Here is a 23,562-nt window from a genome sequence, read left to right as displayed (position 1 = left end):
TGACATCCCCAGATATCAACCTTACACTCTCAATCATGAGCACTAAGTCAGAAAGTCCAAACCATTCCTTCACTAGAGATGAGTACATACATAATCTAGGTTCATAAGTGAATTATTCTGTGGCAAGATGTTAGATGTGGGCCCTGCACAGAAACAATACTATTGCAATGTTTCAAAATGGAAAGGAGAATCCCAGAACCCTGCCCAGCAGATATCCTTCAGCTCACAGAAAGTTAAAGTTTCCCAGACATCTCATTGCTCCTGTGGTACCAAATAGTCTGTTGTGTTCTCCTGAAAGTCAACAGCACCAAATTGGCTGCATTGTACTTCAGAGTCTTCAGTTTGCGAAAGGGGTACTTTATTGAAACCCAAACCTTCTTTCCTCTGAGAGTCACACAGTATGCTGGAATTCCGTACTTACAGGTATCTATCACTTCCATTAAAACCTGGGCTGTTAAGTGACAAGTAACATTCACACTACACAAATGCCAGGCAATAACCATATCTAACCGTAGCATAAGAACCTGACTAGTGATGTGATTATTTCCAACTATCATCACTTCAGTGGCAATACTTCAATATCAATAACCTGTGGGTTATAACTGACAGAACTGAACTGGACCAGCTACACACATAATGTGACTATGAGAACAGGTTAGAGGCTAGGAATCAGCAACTAACTCAGCTCCATTTCAAGTCAAGTCAAGTCACTTTTATTGTCATTTCGACCATAACTGCTGGTACAGTACACAGTAAAAATGAGACAATGTTTTTTCAGGACCATGGTGTTACATGACACCGTACAAAAACTAGACTAAACTACGTAAAAAAACAACACAGAAAAAAACTACACTAGACTACAGACCTACCCAGGACTGCATAAAGTGCACAAAACAGTGCAGGCATTATAATAAATAATAAGCAGGACAATAGGGCAGTAAGGTGTCAGTCCAGGCTTTGGGTATTAAGGAGTCTGATAGCCTGGGGGAAGAAACTGTTACATAGTCTGGCCGTGAGAGCCCGAATGCTTTGGTGCCTTTTCCCAGACAGCAGAAGGGAGAAGAGTTTGTATGAGGGGTGCGTGGGGTCCTTCATAATGTTGTTTGCTTTGTGGATGCAGCGTGTAATGTAAATGTCCGTAATGGCGGGAAGAGAGACCCCGATGATCTTCTCAGCTGACCTCACTATCCGCTGCAAGGTCTTGCGATCCGAGATGGTGCAATTTCCAAACCAGGCAGTGTTGCAGCTGCTCAGGATGCTCTCAATACAACCCCTGTAGAATGTGATGAGGATGGGGGGTGGGAGATGGACTTTCCTCAGCCTTCGCAGAAAGTAGAGACGCTGCTGGGCTTTCTTTGCTATGGAGCTGGTGTTGAGGGACCAGGTGAGATTCTCCGCCAGGTGAACACCGTGAAATTTGGTGCTCTTAACGATCTGTAGCGAGGAGCCATCGATGTTCAGCGGAGAGCGGTCGCTCCGTGCCCTCCTGAAGTCAACAACCATCTTTTTTGTTTTGTTCACATTGAGAGAGAGGTTATTGGCTCTGCACCAGTCCGTTAGCCGCTGCACCTCCTCTCTGTAAGCTGACTCATCGTTTCCCCAGAGTCACTCCACTGGTCCACAAGGCTCAACACCAGAGTTGGATGGAATAATCTCCACTTGTTGAATGAGTGCAGCTTCAACAATACTCAAGAAGTTTGACAGCATAGAGAACACTACAGTGCACTTGATAGGCACCCTATCTCCAACTGTTCACTCACTCCCATGACCTGTCACCCAGTTCGTACATGGCCCAAGTGTGGAGTGAGAGACACTGAAGTGGGTCGATACTTCACAGACATTATTGTGAGCACTGTTAAAAGGAAAAGAAAACAATAAACACCAGGCCAAACAGGGCCGTTAACTAAAACTCTCAAATGGAAAACGAAGCCTACAATGCAGCTGAAAAGAACAACTAAACATTAAATGAATGCTGCTAGTCTTCAGAGTCAGTTGACTCGACAGTCCAATCTCTCCGTCAAGGCGGAATGCAAGCAGGCGGTGAAGCGTTGTTGTGTCCAAGTCTCGACAAATACTACGACAGAATGAATGGAGTTAAATGTTATCACAATGAAATAATAATTAGCTGACACGTGCATATTCACGAGCGCTATTGCCGTATCTACTGCGCTGCCGGATCCGTGGTTGTGACAGGGCCCCCCCTCTCTAGGCGCAGCCCCTGAAGCGCCACAGACCTGATTCCGCTAGAAGTCCCGAATGAGGGACTTGTCCAAGATGTCCTTCAGTGATGCTGGTAGATACATGCCATGGTGTGCACTGCCAATATTGGAGCCAAAGACTTCCATGTAGAGACAGAAACAAGAGCTTAGACAGAGGTAGCTCAATCAAGTGACACCGTGAGATGGATCATTCTCAAAATGAGGACGCTCTGATTGGAGCTAATCGGTCATCTGCTTCAAGAATAAAACTAACAATCTCTGAGCCTATCAAAAATAAACTTAACAAACTTAAACAAAAAGCACCAAGAAACTGCATTACAAAGAGCCAGTTGCTTGAGAAAAACACAGGGAACTCTAAACCATTAATAACTGTTGTTAAGCAACAGTTAACCAATTCAGGTGCTCTCTGATGCCCTACACAGGCCTGAAGAAGTCACTACAGGACACCCCTCCCTATAGCTGGCACCTGATGGCCCAGGAAGACCTGAAAACTTGAATCCAGGGATGACTTGAGAGACCTGGGGAACTAGAGAGGGAGGTACAGGGAACTCGAGAGGCCGGGAGACTCAGGAATCTAGAGAGACTATGAGACTTGGGAACCCCAACAAAAAGCCTCAGGTGGGGCTGAGAGGAAGGCTTGGGAGTCCTTGAGATGGGGAGGACATTGAGAAACCCTAAACACATTGCCTTGGAAGCAATTGAAAAAATAAAAACCTTGGGAACATAGAGAAAAGTCCTTGGGACCTTGAAACCATGAAGCTTGAAACCTAGAGAAGGAACTTTTTCAGATCGTGCTCACAGTGTTTTATCTTTCACAAGTTTTTCCAGAGGCAATTAGGATATACTCTCAATTTTACAGATCAAGACAGCATAGACAGGTTTCTTCCATTGCTAAGCTAGTTGGATCTGTTTAAATTTGCTACATGAAAGTTTGATTTTCCCAGTCTGTACCATGACTTTCATCAAAGAGGTTAAAAATTGCCATATCCACGGTTGTGACATGACTGATGCACAATTCCAGCAGCTCATACCATCCACAGGATGTACTCACTAAGGCTCCTCAATGTCCACCTTCCAAGGCCACAATATGCACCAACTAGGAGGACGAGCAGCAAAAGCAAGTGCATACTATGAGCTGGAAGCCACACACTGTCTGACTTGGATGCCTATTGCCATTCCTTCAGCATTGCAAGGTCTAAATCCCGGAACTCCCTTCCTCATTTCCTTGAGCATAAACCCACACCTCAATGTCTACAATGGTTCAAGAACACAGCGTCACCTCCCCAAAGGCAACCATAGAAGGTAGATTACATGCTGGCTCAGCCAGTGAACCATATCCCTTGAATTAATGATAAAAAGTTCCTTTTGGGTGAGATGCCTTGCCGGTGATATCTATTCCAGGATTGTTGCTAACAACAGAGCAAAATACAGTTAATGCTGGAAGTCTGATGTAAGAAAACAGAAAATGCTGGAAATATTCAGAGGGTAAGGCTGTATCTGAGGAGCATCGGACTGCTGATGACCTTATCTCTAACTCTGTACGGACCACTTGGTGAATGATCAGTGATCTGAAATATGATCCGTTCCTTTTGCTTCTTAAGTTGTCTTACGTGTTACAAATTTCCAGTATTTTCTATCATTATTGCTGGTAACACATCATTCACTGATCTGACAGAAGTTAAGCTTCACAACATCTTTAAAAAAAAGATGTTTTTATATTGTACATATTTGGATTAATTTTAGATAGAATCAGATAGTTTAAAATTGTCCACAGTAGTTAAGACCTTTGATGTCTGATCATGTTCTTTTGTCTTGTCATTGATGGAGTGAAGCAGCATAAGAACCTGACTAGTGACGCGATTATTTTGAAGGAGAAAGTTGAACTATTGTTTTGTGTTACAGTATTATTAAAGCAGAGCTTTATTTGAAGCTTGGCTCAATTCAGCTCTGAACTCAAAACCTTTATTTGTCTGAAAAATAGTCAATCTATGTTACAGACTCCCCAAGGAAACATTGAAAGCAAATTTGATTGATTCATTCAAACTATTTAGATCTCTTTTGGAAAGTACAATGTGATGTGATTCAAAGCCTATCATGTGGTAAATGTCACATCTTGGAAGAGCCAATATTTTGGTGACAAACTTAGAAAGGTGTGGGGTATTAACTGCATCCGGTAACAGGACTGCCTTGCATTGATCATCACCCTGACACTGAAGTTGACGAAGGTAAATGAGGGGAAGTGAATAAAACCACTGGTCAATTTTTTTGAAAATCTGCGGATGCTGGAAATCCAAGCAACACACACTAAATTTGGAGGAATTCAATAGGCCAGGCAGCATCTATGGAAAAGAATACAGTCAACGTTTAGGGCTGAAACCCTTTGACAGGACTGGAGAAAAAAGCTGAGGAGTAGATTTAAAAGTTGGGGGAAGGAGAGAGAGAGAAACACAAGGTGATAGGTGAAACCTGGAGGGGTAGGGATGAAGTATAGAGCTGGGAGGTTGATTGGTGAAAGAGACAGAAGGCCTTGGGAAAAAGAAAAGGGGGGAGGAGCAGCAGAGGGAGGCAATGGATGGGCAAGGAGATAAGGTGAGAGAGGGAAAAGGGGATGGGAAATGGTGGAGGGGCATGGGGGCATTACCGGAAGTTTGAGAAAGCAATGTTCATGCCATCAGGTTGGAGGCTACCTAGACGGAATATAAGGTGTTGTTCCTCCAAGTATGGCCTCACCGTGACAGTGGAGGAGGCCATGGATAGACATATCTGATTAGGAACGAGAAGTGGAATTAAAATTGGTGGCAACTGAGAGATCCCACTTTATCTGGCGGATGGAGCGTAGGTGCTCAGCAAAGCGGTCTCCCAATCTACGTCCGGTTTCACTGATATACAGGAGGCCATACCGGGCGCAGCAGATACAGTATATGATCCCAACAGGTGAAGTGTCACCTCTCCAGGAAGGACTGCTTGGGGTCCTGAATGGTAGTGAGGGAGGAAGTAAAGGGGCAGGTGTAGCACTTGTTCTGCTTGCAAGGAATAGTGCAGGAGGGAGATGAGTGGGGAGGGACGAATGGACGAGGGAGTTGCATAAGGAGAAACCCCTGCAGAAAGCAGAAAGTGGGGTAGGGGGGTGGCGGAAGAGATTTTTTTCTGTGTTTAGGTCAGGTAACTAATGAAAAACTGAGGGATGCACCATAAGGGCTCAGTGGGGAGGGACCGCAGTGTAGGGTTCTTCTGTTGCTGGAGAGCAAGGGGCCTAGTTGGGTGAGAGAGCCCCTTGATTATAGTAGTGGTGTACCACCCCAGGGTGCCACATGAATATCAGCAATGTTACTGATGAACAGTAGTAAGGACATTGCCAATGCATGTAAAGAATGAAAAGGCATTCTTGCAAATAACTTTGTTTATTATGAATACATTTTATTTTGTTGAAAGAGAATTGAGGGACACTGAAACCCTGTGCAGCCTGAGCCAAGGCTCTGCAGGGAAGGACCACAGTACAGGCTCCTTACTGGCAGGGGCAGAGTTGGGTGAGCGAGTCCCTCAAACAATGAAAAGGGTGTAACCTCAGAGAACCACAGGAGGGGCCATGGTGTTACGTTTATGTTTGCACTGCTGAATGTATTATCCACAATTGTAAAGGGTGTTCTCTTTCTTCATTTGTATTTTTTTACCGAGAATAAAATCTTCTTTTTTGAAAAAAAAATTTCCCTGTGGCTCCAAAAACATTCTACTGCTGGAGATTTTCATCGCCTCTTTCCGTTTATTAAATGATAATGTTAGTCATGATTAATCACTTCTTGCATTATGTGACTCATAATGTATTGCAAGGTGATGTACGAGTATAATTTAGGGTCACACTGCATTTTTAATATAATGTCACAAAAATCTCAATACTTTAAAAATGTTACAGGTCAAATTTTAAATGGTAAACAATTGCTGACTTTAGTTTGTCAGTTACCTGTACACCAGAGAACCAGATTCAGTTTGTCCTTCCGAATCAGCTTCTAGAAGTTTCCTTTCCACTTGTCTTTTAGTGCTGCTGACAGCCTTCCCATGAGGAGCCTGGTTTCTCTCTTCCTTTTGATCATTTTCTATATGAATTAAAGGGACTTCCCTTGGGCAGTGGGACAATTTCTTTTTCTTCACGGTTGCCCGTTCGTGTGAAGTGAAGGATTTCTTGTCAGTCACTGACTTTGCTTCCTCCACTCTGTGAGTGAGGTCTGAATCACATATTTTGCTTTCAGTGCCACAGTCATGGGTTATAGCTTCTAAGGAACCCTGCTGGCTGCTGCTGATTGATTTCCCACTTTTAATATTGTCCGTAACTACATTGGTGGGATTCTCTTTATCAGATTGCTGGGCACCGCCTGACGACTGTTCACCACTCTGAATGTCAGTGTCATCGCAGATAATTTTATTTTTCCTCATTAGCGCCTCAATGGAATTGGACCAAGTTTCACTGATCAGCATGTCAGTAATATGGTCGGTTTTGTTCTTCCGGTATAAACAAGAGTCTGTTAAGGATTTGTATAGGTTAGCGGACAATGGCACATTACCTAGATTTACCTGCAAGGTGTTTCTGCGATCATTCTGGGCAAAGCCATCAAAGGAGTTTGCTTTCACAGGTGGAGTCACCGTTAACCTTCCCTCTGATGCTCGTCTGTCAGGCATTGAAGACTGCCTGAAACATAAAGTCGCTCGCCCAGTAGGGGGAACCAACATATTGTGGAACTCTTTGGCTTTTGCTTCTTTGCTTTCTTTTTCCAGTTCATGGAGCATGTACCTGTAAAACTCTTCTGTTATGCTCTCTGTACTAGACTGCTTTGACAGACATGTTGTACTTACACTAAGGTGCCCATTCTTTCTGCACACCTGCTGCAGGGCTGCATTTAAAATATTGCTGGCGTGCTTGCTGGCATAGTAATCCAACAATAGGTCAAACCCCCAGCCTTCGCTTTCCATCTGGTTCATCATGAAGTTGGAAAACTCGTCGGTGATACTCTCACAGCTTGACTGCTTTGAGACCGAACTGGCCCGGCTGTTGGGCTGGCCAAATTTAGCCAAGGCACCAAGGGCAGCCCACGAGCTGTTAGAATCTGTGTCCTCTTCTGGAATGCTTTCATAACTGGACCCTTTTCCTCTGCTCCACCTGTCCGTCAGTAGCCTGTTTCTCATTAGCCCCTGCCCTTGCCTCACGGAGTCTATCACTGTCAGTTCAGCTGAATTCACTATTTTAGCCGTCACCTCATGGGCGAAGTTGTTAATTTGGTCTAAGGCATCATCAGAGTTCAATGATTCATCAACCACTCTGTTCATGAGCTTTTCCTTTAGCTCAGGTTGCTCTTGTGTTTTTCTTTTGATTTCACTAAGTCTGGGAGGCTTAAGTCTCTTGACAGTTGTAGTCTGAGATTCTTTACCCCTACCGAGAGCTTTTGATGAGGAGGTCTGTGGGACGATAAATCTCTCGTGGTCACCGAGCCTTGTTTTCCACGGACAAAACCACGGCTGCTTGGCATTTGTGTTTTCAAGGCAAATAGCTGCCATTTCTGTTGCCATGGAAACAACTGTCTTTGATATCTGGTCAGCAAACCCATTTACTGTTGGGCTTGTATCTGTTGACTTTTCAACATGGAACGAAGGTTTAGATGGGCTTAATGTACTTTGTGGATTCATCATAAGGACGTTCTGATTTTTACCTGGGTGAGGTTGGGCTCTCATGTCTGTAAGTGTACTGGTGTAGTTAGACGTACGGGGCTGAACTGCACTACCACATCTGCTCTCCATCTCCAAAGCATCAGTGGAGAAAGATAAAGTTGTATCTTTGTCACATATATTCTGCTGTTGTTGTGAGACAGCTGCACTGGCAACTGCAGCTCCTGTATTCCCCGATGTCAGCTGGTTGGTCAAATTGTGTGCAATATTTGCACAGTCACTGCCTCGTCTGCTGAGAGACTGCATTGCGTTCAGATTAATTTGCTGTGACAAATCTGGCCCTACACATCTTTTCTCATAGGAGGTTATGGAGTCTGTCAGGTTCCCTCGACCAGAGGGTGCATGACTTAAATTTTCATCTCTGTCATTGGGATTATGGTTAACAGATATTCCTTCTTGTTTGTTGTTTATTTCTGAATCCTTACTGTTTTTTATTCCATCATCCTGAAAAAGCATGGTAACATCACTGTGCGTGGCAATATCCTTGATCTTCCTGCAAGTGAAATATAATATACTGAACAGGGACTTATTAGCACTTTCAATAAATATGTTGGTTGGATTTACATCCAAATTATTTTCCTTTTCCTGATGCATTATTCCCACTTTGCTATTTGCTTCTTCAAAAGAATGTTTTAAAATTAAATTTGACATATTCAAGGCAAAATCATCCTTTGGTAATTCCTCCCAATGGGAGACTTTTGGTCGTGTCACTGTTTCTGTTATTTTTCGGTCTACAGATTCCATTAATTCACCAACACTTCTGTAGTTGTCTGTCTTTGTAAGAACAGTAGCTGCTTCTTTGAATAGTACCTCAGCAATGCTATGGGCGAATGTGTCTATGCGGCTACCGACACTCACACTGCACTGGAGGGCCACCGCGCCGGAGGTTTCAGCTGCCGACAGGAGGCCACTTGAAGTTGCAGGAGAGCTCACATCTGGCTCATCATTTAGCCCTGCTACACCTATGGCGCTGGCCACCTGGGTCACACCGTAGAGAGCCGATGAGAAGGAGAAGGTCATGTCACCACATTCAGAATTACTTGGTAAGGCTCCATCTCCATTTTCTCTATTGCAAGGCAAATTCTCTCTTCCATCATATAAGGCTTGGTCCAGCTGCAGACTCTCAGTGATATACGGACTTGAAATAGTCCCTACAACGTTTGCTGCGTAGACCAGAGCTACCTCTACAGAATTAGGAGGCAATCCAGTTGACTCAGGATTGTTCTGGTCAATATTGTGATCCTGTGCATAACCCAGAGTTTCACTTAATGGATCAGAGTCCAGGCAAGAAGCTGTTACAGGGCTGCAAGGCTCTTGCCATTCTAAAGCATTGTCACAATTGTCAGGACTTTGAACAATAACAATTTTAGGAAGTACATTCCACGGACAAGAACTTCCCTTTGGGTTGCTGGGTGAAAGGCCATCGACACTTTCTGCAGAGATGCTGACCGCAGCCTCTGTTGTAAAAGTGGGCTCTGACTGAGACAGTCTAATAAAGGCATCCTGTAAGACAGATTCTGCTAAATTTGAAGCGTAAGCACCCTCCATGCAGTGATTCTCCTTTGGAGAGGGAGAGAAACTATGTTCATCTATTGTGTTCTGTGTATCTACTAGTGTTGGTGCGGAGTTGGTCTGAAGACATGCACCAGTGCACTCAGTTGTGTAAGAGTTGTGTTCATCTGCATTTGAATTTGTAGAGTGGTTGCCATGAGGAATCTTTAAGTCAAGTGCTGCTTCTCGGATATTTCTTTCTGACTTAAGCCTTTCTTCATCCCTTTCTTCAGGAACGTAGTTGTCCTCACAGCAAGGTAATGGGACACTTCCAGAGATCTCTTCATCTGCACACTTGTATGCTGAAGTATCTTGGAAACTGCATGCCTTTTGCCAAAATAAATTGTCTGTTTTTTGTCGCATTTGCAGGAGAACCCTGGATTTTGCTTTTGAATTTTTAGTGCCTCGTGCTGTATCAAACCCACTGATCTTCAGGGGATCTAGGGAAAAAAAGCAAATGGAGCATTCAAGTGCACTTTATCTACCAGATTCACATATTCTTTGCATCTAGAAAAGTACATTAATGTAGGTATGTGAAGGGAATATTTTAAAAATGTTGACATTAATCCAGTGCACTAATTATTGTTTGTATTTATAAAATTTGATCTCTCTATGTCACAGTGTGTGCTGGCAATGACTGAACCCAGGTGTGGAGAAATGACAGACTCCTGTGTAGAGGTAGAAACAAGAGCTTATAGATAGGAATCCAATAAAATATTGGCAGCAGAGGTGGAAACTAACCCATGATGATGATCTACCCTGCTTCTTTATATATATATTCTTCTGTTTTATCTCTTACTACAAACTTAACACCACATGCAAGACACAGCAAGCAGACAAAAAATTTAGTGAGAAAATCAGTCTGAAAACTAATTTCAGTAGAACATGTATCATACCCTTTAAAATTGCCTCGCCATCAGCAGGACAGCCAGAGGACTGCATTCTCACTAACAGAAAAATTCTGGTAATTGGGCAGTACATTTGTCAAGATAGTTAAAAATGTCATGACATTTGCAAAAGAAACAAATAAGACTAGGATTGGAGAGTTACTAAAATATATCAGAGCTGTGTACTTTCAGTGCTAAATGCTGGAAAGTAACAGAATAGTTCAATTTTTCTGATGAAACAGAAGGAGTTTATTCACCCCACTGTGTGCATACTGATTTTTAGATCACTCCCAATTCCACGTTAATTTTCCTTGTAACCTATTCTCCACACTTACCTGTCAACACCAAACCTTTAGTGTCTACCACACACCTACACACCAGGGATAATTTACAGTGGTCAAGTAACCTACCAACCTGTACACATTTAGGATGTGGGAGTACACATAGGTTATGCTGTAACAAGGAGAATATACCAATTTCACACAGACAGAAACAAATATTAGGGCTGAACCCAGGTCTCTGGTTCTAAGTGCCCATCCATTATGTTGTCTCCAGACTGTCTTCATTTTGTGCAATCTTCATATTTTATTTTTGGCTCAAATTTTCTTAAACCAATAGCAGCCAACACATTACTGCCAAAATCACATGTGCAATATCAATAGTAAAAGGTACCAGAGATGGATTAGCCACATATGTTCAACAGAAGATAATGCTATCACTGGAATAGTGATTGGATGGAAACCTGCAGCCAAATGAATATTAGACCTCTTGAGAACAACATGGTTAAGCGCTGTGGAAGTTGAGCTTAAAAAAGTTGGGGCACAACTGAGGCAACATTGAAAGGCTTACCATAAACTGGGGTGAATGCAAGAGTTACAGTATAATATATAATAATTAAGTAGGTTTTCATCTGCTGAATCACTGTGAATAGAGTTAAGGAACTGCAAGGGTAAAAACACCTTGATGGGAGTTGTATACGGACCCCCTAACAGTAGAAAGGATGTGGCCTACAAATTACAGTGGGAAATATAATGCATGACAAAATGGCAATGTTACAATAGTCATGGGGTCTTAAAAATGCAGGTAGATTGGGAAAATCAGATTGGTGCTGCATTCCAGGAGGGGAAATTTTTAGAATGCCTACAAGATGACTTTATAGAGCAGCTCATGTTTGAGCCCACTAGGGGATCAGCTATTTTGGATTGGATGTTGTGCAATGAAACAGAATTAATTAGAGAACTTAAGGAAAAAGAGCACTTATGGGCAAATGATTATAATATGATCAAATTCACCCTGAAATTTGAGAAGGAGAAGCTAAAGTCAGTTGTATCAGTATCACAGTGGAATAAAGGGAATCACAGAGGCATGAGAGAGGAGTTGGCCAGAATTGATTGGAAAAGAACACTGGCAGGGATGATGGCAGAGCAGCAGTAGCTGGAATTTCTGGAAGCAATTTAGAAGGCACAGGATATGTACATCTCAAAGAGAAACAAGTATTGCAAAGGAAAGATGACACAACCATGGCTAACAAGAGAAATCAAAGTCAACATAAAAGTGAAAGAGAGGGCATGTAATAAAGCAAAAATTAGTAGGAGGCTTTTAAAAATCAATAGAAGGTAACTAAAAAAGTTCTTAAGAAGGTAAAGATGGAAAACAAGTGTAAGCTAACCAATAATATTAAAGAGGTTACTAAAAGTTTCTTCAGACACATAAGGCAAGAATGGATATTGGACCGTAGAAAAACAATGCTGGAGAGGTATTAATGGGGACAAGGAAATAGCAGATCAACTGAATAAGTATTTTGCATCAGTCTTCACTGTGGAGGACAGTTCCAGGTGTCAGGAATCATGAAGTGTGTGAAGTTACCATAATTAGAGAGAAACCTCTTGGGAAACTAAAAGGTCTGAAGGTAGATAAGTCACCTGGACCAGATGGTGTACACCCCAGAGTTTTGAAAGAGATGGTTAAGAGATTGTGGAGGCATAGGTAATGAACTTACAAGAATCACTAGATTCTGGAATGGTTCCAGAGGACTGGAAAATTGCAAATGTCACTCCACTCTTCAAAAAGGGAGAGAGGCAGAAGGAAGGAAACAATTGGCTAGTTAGTCTGATCTCAGTGTTGGGAAGATGTTGGAGTCAATTATTAAGGATGAGGTTTCAGGATATTTGGAAGGACATGATAAAATAAGGTGTAATCAGCATTGTTTCCCCAAGGGGAAAACCTACCTGACACATCTGTTGGAATTCTTTGAAGAAATAAAAAGCAGGATAGACAAAGGAGAATCGGTTGATGTTGTGTACTTGGATATTTAGAAGGCCTTTGACAAGGTGCCACACATGAGGCTGCTTAACAAGTTCCAAGCCTATGGTATTACAGGAAAGACTCCAGCATGGATAAGGCAATGGCTGATCGGTAGGTGGCAAAGAGTGGGAATAAAGGGAGACTTTTCTGGTCAGCTGCCAGTGACCAGTTGTGTTCCACAGGGGTCCGTGTTGGGACCAATTCTTTTTACATGATATGTCAATGATCTGGATGAAGGAATTGATGGCTTTGTTGCAAAGTGTTCAGACAATATGAAGATAGGTGGACGGGCAGGTAGTTTGGAGGAAGTAGAGAGGCTACAAAAGGACTTAGATTGATTAAGAGCATGCACAAATAAGTGGCAGATGGAATATAGTGTCAGGAAGTGTATCGTCATGCACTTTGGTAGAAGAAATGAAAGGGTTAACTATTTTCTAAATGAAGAGAAAATGCAAAAAAAAACTGAGATGCAAAGGGACTTGGGAATCCTTGTGCAGGATTCCCAAAGGTTAATTTGTAGATTGAGTCTGTGGTGAGGAAGGGAAATTCAATGTTAGCATTCATTTCAAGAGGACTAGAATATAAAAGCAAGGATGTAATGTTGAGATTTATAAAGCACTGGGTGAGGCCTCACCTGGACTATTTTAAGCAGGTTTGAGCCCCATCTCTTAGAAAGGATGTGTTGAAAGGAGGTTCATGAAAATGATTCCAAGATTGAATAGCTTGTCATTTGATGGCTCTAGGCCTTGTATTCACTAGAATTCAGAAGAATGAGGGGAGACTGCATTGAAACCTATTGAATGGTGAAAGGCCTTGATAGAGTAGATATGGAGAGATGTTTCCTGTGGTGGGAGAGTCTAAGAGCTTAGGACACAGCCTCAGAATAGAGGGGCATCCTTTTAGAATGAAGATTAGGAGGAATTTCATTAGTGGTGAATCTGTGGAATTCTTTACCACAGGCAGCTGTGAAGGTCCCTTCTTTAAGCATATTTAAGGCATAGGCTGGTAGATTCTTGATTGGTCAGGGCATGAAGGGATACAGGGAGAAGGCAAGAGATTGGGACTGAGAGGAAAATTGGATCAGCCATGATGAAATGGCGGAGCAGACTTGATGGGTTAAATGGCCTTATTCTGCTCCTATATCTTATATCTTAATGACATTTGAATTGCACCATTCAGATTCCCTACTAATCATAGATCCAACTAATAATTAAGCTCCCTGAAACCTAGTTAGATTTCAAGGATTTCAACCTAACATTAATCAATAGAGTTATAAGAAATGGAGGATTCGGCTTGCCTGACCATCAGTCAGATTGCTTGACTTGAGAAACAAGCTTTACAGTTGTGTACAGGAATTCTTTTTTGTAGCACAATGTTTATGGACAGAATGCACAATAACATTGTTAGGTACATGGCAACATAGACAAAATGCTGGCGGAACTCAGCAGGCCAGGGAACATCCCGGAAAAACAGTATTTCAGCCGGAAACGTCGACTGTAATTTTTTTCTATACATGCTGCCTGGCCTGTTGAGTCCCTCCGGCATTTTGTATGTGTTGCTTAGATTTCCAGCAACTGCAGGTTTTCTTTTGTTTGTTAGGTACACATGCCATTTTGATTTTGCCCACTGTTGATTTTATTCTCCTAAGAAAGTTCAATGTGTTGGAAACATTATTAATGTATTTTCTGACAAACAATTAACAGAAATAAGGACATAGAACATTACAGCACAGTACAAGCTCTTCAGCCCACAATGTTGTGTCAAGTACTTAAATGATCTAAGTTCAAATAACCTTTCCCTCTACATAACTCTCCTTTATTCTATCAACCATTAAATGCCCCTAGTATATCTGCCTCAATCACCAACCCTGTCAGCTGGTTCCATGCACCCCTCACTCTCTGTGTAAAAAAAAACTTACCTCTGCTATCCATGAACCTACCTCTTAGATTATTGTTGGCTTCATCTTGCTCATCATTCAATTGTTCAGAGGCAGTGAGGAAGTCCTCCTCGATGGATGAACCTGAATAATTAGTCTCCTCCTCTGATTTCCAATTGGCGGTGCTGACATGATCTTTTTTCCTTCCTTTGAAATAATTCAGGCCAATCATGCATTTGTTGATTTCATATATAATACAGGCCATGTCATTCTTTCGGCACCTCCTGGCTGATTGAACCAAACAAACATCTGGGGGTCTTGTGCACTGTGCAGGATGTGGGACAGACTCATCTTCCAAATATTTGGTGGATTCATCTTTTTGAACCTTAAAATAAATTAACAATTTAAAAATTAAAAGTATTCAATTTGTAAAGGAGCTTTGAAGAAATGTCAATGTCAAATACATATGGCAATTTCAAGAGCAAAGTTAACACGAGCCATTTAATGGAGTTACCTAACATGGTGTGACAGCGTTGCAGGTTTATTTTGAGTTTTATCTTTGTGTTTTAGGGCACCAGTTATCCTTCTGTGGGATTGAAACATGCAGCGTTACATTTCAAGGGGTTAGTGATGTGGCCATTGTGCAAGTCAGTTAGAATCAGAACAACAGACCAGGGTAACTGACCATGTATCAGAAAGGCTTGTCCCTCTGAGGTAGAAAGTCTGCCTGCAGGGGTGTTGTAGGCAGGAGGAAATTCTAACATGAAAAGTTTTGCTATATCTATTCTCAGTGTTCTGGATGCTAAGGTGGCTGTGGCAGATAGGCATACAGGATTCACTTTGGGTTCTAGGGCAAGATCTCAGGAAAAGCTGCTCTTCAATAAGGAGGCTGATTGGAAGGAGTAACTGTGACACTCTTCTTTCTACCTTGTGTGTAAACAAACCTGGATAATTCAGACAATATGTTGCCGATAGAGCAGATCGGTAAGAATAGACTGTCCTAACTTGAGAGTGTTATGTACCCCGTAACTGGGTTAACAAACCAGCAGAAATGGAATACACGTTGGAGTCTGTAATTACTAGTAACTAATTAAGTTTATTAGCAAACTAAGTAATACAGTACAAAAATAAAATGCAAATATGTATATATTACATGTTAGCAATTATATATATGTGTGTGTGTGTGTGTGGTAAAAGGAATCAAAAACCAAGCTCTTCCAAAGTCTAGGGGTAAATGAATAGTCTTAAGAGATAATGAAAGTTCACTTCAGTTTAGCTTAGGTTGAAGTAGTTGCTGGTGTAATGTTGGAGAGAGAGCAGCATAATTCACAGGGGGGTCAACTCTGGACCCCATCTCCAACTGGTTTTCTCATCACACATAACAAGAGACTCTGGAATAAAGGTCACTATCACACTTGTAAAGGTTGATGAATTTTAGTCTCATTTGGAGCTCATTTTCCTAACACAGTTCTGTTTAATATTTACAATGTCTCAGCTTTTATTGAAGATGCTAAACTCATTTCTGGGTACCTTTTCAAATTGAAATGCTATAAACCTGATATCTGGCTGTGTAATGAAATATGTTTTGAATATTTTTATAATATTATAATTACATCATTCTTTGATTACCCTTCTGTTCCATTGACCATAATTTTACAACATCTATCACATTATCGATTGGAGTTAGTATTAATGTAGCAGAAAAAACTATGTCAAATCTTCTTATTTTAAAACTTCATTTCATTAGTTTGACCAATAAATAGCTCACAACTACTGTAATAAAGAATATATACTGCCTGTCCCAATGATTCAGAATCTCAAAAAAACAACATTGCCTAACTAATTAAAAATATAATGAACTATGAGGAATAGTAATGGAATTTATACATTTTTAGTTAATTAAAGCCTGAAACTCCCAGGACACTAATTAAAATGGAAAAAAATATGAAAAGGCATTGGATAGCCTATAATAGGCAAAACACACAGCTAGCTGTTTGGTGTACTCAGCAAGCTGAGCCCTCTTATGTGAATACAGTTGTTTTGGAAAGGAAGTTAATAAAAAATATCACACATGAGCAGTACTTAGTGAGTATTCATGACTTTGTCCGAGCAGAGCTAAGAGGCTAATTTATATTAAAAGTAAAATTAATGTTTAGGACTAACTTAAGGTCAATACTTGTTACAGTGATTTATTTCTCCTGTGGTCACCACTTTTTCTAACAGCTCTTCACAAACATTTACTTCAAAAAGTACTTGCAGGATAGTTTGTTCTCCTTCAGTGAAGTTTACTTGTGGGATGCTTGGGCAATTGCCATTGATGTGATGATTATTTATTTGCATTAAGAGGAAACATAATGGAAGGTTCGTGCACAGTGTCTATATGGGTAGAACTCAGACATAGGAAGGGTGCAGTCATTCTGGTGGAATTGTACTACCAAAAGCCAGGCAAAAAGGTGTAAAATCAATAGGGTTATTATCAAGGGAATTAGGAAAGCTGGAAGAGGCCATGAAAATTCCCTGGCAAGTAGGATTAAAGAGAATCACAAGACATTCTACACATACAACAGGAGCAGGAGAAAAACAAGGGAAAGGGTGAGACCAATTAAGGATAATGGGATGAACATTTGCTTGAATGTAAAGGATGTGGGTGAGGTCCTTAATGAGTACTTACATCAGTATTTTCCGAAAAGGACGTGGAGGATAGGGAGATCAGTATTAATAGGCTACGGCATTTTGAAATAAAGGAGGAGGTAATCCTGTGTCTCTTAAGGCCATAAGATATAGGAGCAGAATTAGACCATTTGGATCATTGAGTCTGCTCCACCATTTCATCATGGCTGAATCAATTTTCCTCTCAACCGCAATCTCCTGTCTTCTCCCTGTATCCTTTCATGCCCAAACCAATTAAGAATCTATTAACCTCTGCCTTAAATATACATAAAGACTTGACATTCACAGCTGCCTGCAGCAAATAATGTCATAGATTCACCACTCTCTGGATAAAGAAATTTCTCCTCATCTCTGTTCTAAAAGGACATTCCTCTATTCTGAGGCTGTGTCCTCTGCTCTTAGACTCCCCCACTATAGGAAGCATCCTCTCTACATCTACTGTATCAAGGCCTTTCACCATTCGATAGGTTTCAATGAAGTCTCTCCTCAATTTTCTCAATTCTTATGAATATAGGCCCAGAGCCATCGAACACTCTTCATATGACAAGCAGTTCAATCCTGGAATCATTTTCATGAACCTTCTCCAGTTTCAGCACATCCTTTCTAAGATAAGGGGCCCAAAACTGCTCACAGTACTCCAAGTGAGGCCTCATCAGTGCTTTATAAAGTCTCAACATTACATCCTTGCTTTTATATTCTCGTCCTCTTGAAATGAAAGCTAACATTGCATTTGCCTTCCTCACCACAGACTCAACCTACAAATTAACATTTAGTGAATCCTGCATGAGGACTCCCAAGTCCCTTTGCACCTCAGTTTTTTATATTTTCTGTTCACTTAGAAAATAGTCAACCCTTTCATTTCTTCTACCAAAGTGCATGACCATACACTTCCCAACACTGTATTCTGTCTGCCATTTCTTTATGCATTCTGCTAATCTGTCTTCTGTACATTCTCTGCTTCCTACCCCCCCCAACCATCTTTCTATTGTCTGAAAATTTCTCAACAAAGCCATTAATTCCATCATCTAAATTATTGTCAACTAACGTAAAAAGAATTGTTTCCAACACAGTCTGCTGTGGAAGACCACTAGTCACTGGCAGCCAGTCAGAAAAGGCTCGCTTTATTCCCAATCCTTGTCTCCTGCCAGTCAGCCACTGCTTTATCCATGTTAGACACTTTCCTGCAATACCTTAGGGTCGTAGATTGTTAAGCAGTCTCATGTGTGGCATCTTGATAAAGGCCTTCTGAAAATCCAAGTAGATAACATCAACTGATTCTCCTTTGTCTATCCTGCTTGTTATTTTTTTCAAAGAATTCCAACAGATTTGTCAAGCAAGATGTTTCCTTGAGGGAACTCTGTTGACTATGGCCTATTTTATCATGTGCCTCCAATTATCCTGAGACCTCATTCTTAATAATTGACTTCAGCATTTTCCTAACCAGTGACTTCTGACTAATTAGTTTATTGTTTTCTTTCTTCTGCTTCGCTCCCTTCTTGAAGAGTGGATTGACCATTCCAGAATCTAGATCTCTTCAGCCACTTCTTTCAGAACTCTGGGGTGTACACTATCTGGTCCAAGTGACTTAACTACCTTCAGATCTTTCAGTTTCCCAAGAACCTTCTCTCTAGTAATGGTAACTTAGATAGATAGATAGATAGATAGATAGATAGATAGATACTTTATTCATCCCCATGGGGAAATTCAACTTTTTTCCAATGTCCCATACACTTGTTGTAGCAAAACTAATTACATACAATACTTAACTCAGTAAAAAAATATGATATGCATCTAAATCACTATCTCAAAAAGCATTAATAATAGCTTTTAAAAAGTTCTTAAGTCCTGGCGGTAGAATTGTAAAGCCTAATGGCATTGGGGAGTATTGACCTCTTCATCCTGTCTGAGGAGCATTGCATCGATAGTAATCTGTCGCTGAAACTGCTTCTCTGTCTCTGGATGGTGCTATGTAGAGGATGTTCAGAGTTATCCATAATTGACCGTAGCCTACTCAGCGCCCTTCGCTCAGCTACTGATGTTAAACTCTCCAGTACTTTGCCCACGACAGAGCCCGCCTTCCTTACCAGCTTATTAAGACGTGAGGCGTCCCTCTTCTTAATGCTTCCTCCCCAACATGCCACCACAAAGAAGAAGGCGCTCTCCACAACTGACCTATAGAACATCTTCAGCATCTCACTACAGACATTGAATGACGCCAACCTTCTAAGGAAGTACAGTCGACTCTGTGCCTTCCTGCACAAGGCATCTGTGTTGGCAGTCCAGTCTAGCTTCTCGTCTAACTGTACTCCCAGATACTTGTAGGTCTTAACCTGCTCCACACATTCTCCATTAATGATCACTGGCTCCATATGAGGCCTAGATCTCCTAAACTCTTCACACACTTCATGCCCCTGACACCTGGAACTTCCACCATACTGTTAGAGTCTTCCACAGTGAAGACTGATGCAAAACACTTATTCAGTTTGTCTGCCATTGTGTTGCCCCCCCCCCCCCCATCCATTACCACCTCTCTAGGATTGTTTTCTAACAGTCCGATATCCACTCTCGCTTTCTCTTTATGTATCTGAAGAAACTTTTGATATCTTCTTTAATATTATTGGCTAGCTTACGTTCATATTCCATTTTTACCTTCTTAAATACATTTTTATTTGCCTTCTGTTGATATTTGAAAGCTTCCCAATCCTCCAACTTCCCACTAATTTTGCCCTCTCTTTGGCTTTTATGTTGGCTTTGAATTCTCTTGTTAGTCATGGTTGTGTCATCTTTCTTTTAGAATACTTTTTTCCTTTTTGGGATGTATATATCCTGTGCCTTCTGAATGGTTTCCAGAAATTCCAGCCATTGCTGCTTTGCTATCATCCCTGCCATTGTTCTTTTTCAATCAATTCTGACCAACTCCTCTCATGTGCTCTGTAATTCCCTTTACTCCACTGTAATACAAATACATCTCACTTAAGCTCCTCAAATATCAGGGTGAACTTGATCATATGATCACTTGCTCCAAAGGGTTCTTTTACCTTAAGGTCTCTAATCAATTCTGGTTCATTGCACAACACCCAATCCTGAACAGTTGATCTTCTGGTGGGATGAACCATGTGCTGCTCTACAAATCCACTTTGTAGGCACTCATGAAATTCCCCTTCCTGGAACCCAGCACCAACCTGATTTTTCCAATCTACCTGCAAATTGAAGTCCCCCATGACTATTCTAACATTGCCCTTCTGGCATGAATTTTCTATCTCCTGTTGTAATTTGTAGACTACATTCCTTACTATTGTTTGGGCGTCTCTATACAACTCCCATCAGGGTCTTAGCTCTATCCACAATAATTCAACACCTTCTGATCGTATGTCACTTCTTTCTAATGATTTGATTTGATGTTTTATCAACAGAGCAACACCACCCTCTCTGCCTTCCTGCCTATCCTTTCGATACAATGTGTATCCTTGGACGTGAAGCTTCCAGCTATAAACTTTCAGCCATGATTCAGTGTTGCCTACAACATTATACCAGCCAATCTGCAACTGTGCTACAAGTTTATCTACCTTATTCCATATACTGCATCCATTCAGATATAACACCTTCAGTCCTGTATTCACTCTTTTCGATTTTGTCGCACCATGCTCAACATTTTGATTCCTAACTTTCTCTGATGTCTTACCAACATCTGCCTCTCCAAACCTTCACTACTGTTCAGGCACTCTAGTCTCTATCCCCTGCTGCTCTAGTTTAAACCTCACCGTGCTGCATTAACAAACATTCCCGCTAGGATATTAGAACCCCCTCCAGTTCAATGCAAACCGTTCCTTCTGTACAGGTCTCACCTTTCCTGGAAGAAAGATCAATGATCCAAAAATGCCTCTTTCTCCTACACCAACTACTTAGCCATGTATTAATCTGTATAATCTTCCTAGGTCAGACCTCAATAGCACGTGGTATGGGTAGCAATCCTGAGATCACAACCCTGAACACCTAATTCCCTGAACTCCCTAACTCCCTATGCAGAACCTCGTCACTTGTCCCACCCACGTCATTGGTACCCACAAGGACCATGACCTCTGGCTGTTTACCATCCCACTTAAGAATGCTGAGGACCTGATCCAAGACATCCCAGGCCCTGGCAACATACCATCTGGGAATCTCGTTCTCACCCACAGACCTTCTGTCTGTTCCCCTAACAAATCCCCTATCACCATACTTGCCTCTTCTCCCCTCTTCCTTTCTCAGAGGCAGACTCAATGCCAGGGACTCCACCACTGTGACTCTCCTCCATTAGTTCATTCTCCCCGACAGTAGCCAAAGTGATATACCTGTTCTTGTGGGGGATGGCCACGGGAGTACTCTGCACTGGCTCCTTAATCCCATTCCCCTTCCTGCCTGTCACCCAGTTTCCTTTATCTTGCATTATGGGTGTAACTGTCTCTCTATATGTCCTATCTATCACCCCTTCTGCTTTTAGAATGATCAGAAGTTCATTCAGTTCCATCTCCACTCCTTAATGCAGTTTGTTAGAATCTGCAGCTAGATGTACTTCTCGCAGTTGTAGTCATCAAGGACATTGGAGGTCTCCCTGCCTTCCCACGTATCACAAAAGGAGCATTTCACTATCCTGCCTATCATCTCTACTGTCTCTTGCTGAGCAGATGTAAGGAGAATGAGAAAAACTTGAGCATTTCTTTCCTTTGCTTTCTATCATTGAAGCCACTCTTCACTGAATCCTTGAAGAGCTAAACCTCAAGATCACAACTCTATGACCACACAGAAGATGGCCGCTGCGCTTGCCACTGTCTTCCTTTTATTTGCCCTTGCTAGTCAATTCCCAAATGCTGATTGGCTGCTGGTCAAAGCTGTATTGCACTGCCATGACCTGATTGTGCTGCCTTTGATCTTTGGCTAGTGGACCTGATTGAAGTCCCGTTCTCTCCAAACTTCCAATATCTGGACTGGCTGTTGGTCAAAGCTCTATTATGCTCTATTAATGCTCTATTAAAGAACATTAAGGTGGATAAGTCCCTAGGTCCTGATGTGATATACGCCAGGTTATTGAGAGAGGCAAGTGAAGAGATTGCTGGACCTCGACCACTATCATTGTGTCCTCTCTAGCTATAGGTGAGGTCCTGGGGGACTGGTGAGTAGCCAATGTTGTTCCATTGTTCAAGAAGGGAACTAGGTTTATTCTTGGAAAAGGAAGTTACTGGAGAGATTTCTTAGGGATATGATTTATGAGTATTTGGAAAACCATGGCCTAATTAGGGAGAGCCAGCATGGCTTTGTGTGGGACAAGTTGTGACTTACCAACTTGATTGAGTTTTTTGGCGAGGTAGCAAGAGTGATTGATGAAAATAGAGCTGTGGATACTGTCTACATGAATTTTAGTAAGGCATTTGTCAAGGTCCCTCATGCGAGGCTCATCCGGAAGATTAAGATGCATGGCATCAATGGTGGGGTTGGCTGTTTGGATTGAGAAGTGGCTTGCCTATAGAAGGTGGTTGTCTAAGGGACTTATTCTAGCTGCTGGTCTATGATTAGTGGTTTTGCACAAGAATCTGAACTGGGACCTCTGCTATTCATCATATATATAAATGATCTGGATTAAAATGTGGGTGGGTTAGTAAGTTTGTGGCTGATACAAGGATGGGTGGTGTTGTGGATAGTGTAGAAAACTGGCCATGAATTCAACGGGATGTGGATCAGTTGTAGACGTGGATGGAGAAATGGCAGCTAGCGTTTAAAACAGCCAAATATATAGTGTGGTATTTTGGTAGGTCAAATGCAAGGCCCTTAACAGTACTGATGAGCAGGGGGATCTGGAGATCCAAGTTTATAGCTCCCTGAAAATAGCTACACAGACTGATGATGTGATTAAGAAGGCACATGGCACGCTTCCCTTCATTAGCCAAGGCACTGAATCCAAAAGTCAGGAAGTTATGGAGCAGCTTTATATAATTCTAGTCAGGCCACATCTGGCATGTTACATACAGTTTTTGGTCACTCCACCATAGGAAGGAAGATGAGGCTCTGGAGAGGGTGCAGATGAGGTGCCTGGATCTGAGGGCATGTGCTATAATGAAAGGTTGGACAAACTTGGATTGTTTTCTCTGGAGTGGTGGAGGCTGAGGAGAGATATGATAGAGGTTATGAGAGGCACAGATAGAGTAGACAGACAGGATCTTTTCCCAAGGTTGTGGTGCACAGGTCTGGCAGCGAAGTTTAAACGGGGAAAGCTTCACGGGAACTCGGCTATAACCGGAGCACCAATCGTGAGTTGAGGAGCAGGGAAGGTTCAGGCGTAAAAGGGAGACTCTGCCTCACGGAGTGCCAT

At 41.8% G+C, this 23,562-nt stretch overlaps 1 protein-coding gene across 3 annotated transcripts in view; it reads right to left on the bottom strand.

Annotated features, from left to right (window-relative positions):
- sphkap (SPHK1 interactor, AKAP domain containing) overlaps nucleotides 1–23,562 on the bottom strand; it is a 139,644-nt gene that overhangs the window by 30,167 nt on the left and 85,915 nt on the right. For all 3 annotated transcript variants that reach the window (XM_073041348.1, XM_073041347.1, XM_073041349.1), the window contains exons 6-7: nucleotides 14,613–14,934; nucleotides 6,178–9,922 (exon numbers count right to left, since the gene is read on the bottom strand). In XM_073041348.1, coding sequence (XP_072897449.1) covers nucleotides 6,178–9,922; nucleotides 14,613–14,934 — 4,067 coding nt within the window. The remainder of the gene's footprint in view (nucleotides 1–6,177; nucleotides 9,923–14,612; nucleotides 14,935–23,562) is intronic.

Source organism: Hemitrygon akajei, chromosome 3 (genome assembly GCF_048418815.1).
Source record: "Hemitrygon akajei chromosome 3, sHemAka1.3, whole genome shotgun sequence".
In the NCBI taxonomy this organism is placed as follows: Eukaryota; Metazoa; Chordata; class Chondrichthyes; order Myliobatiformes; family Dasyatidae; genus Hemitrygon; species Hemitrygon akajei.
Note: the sequence above shows the minus strand (reverse complement) of the source record. Positions and strands in the feature narration are given on the sequence as shown.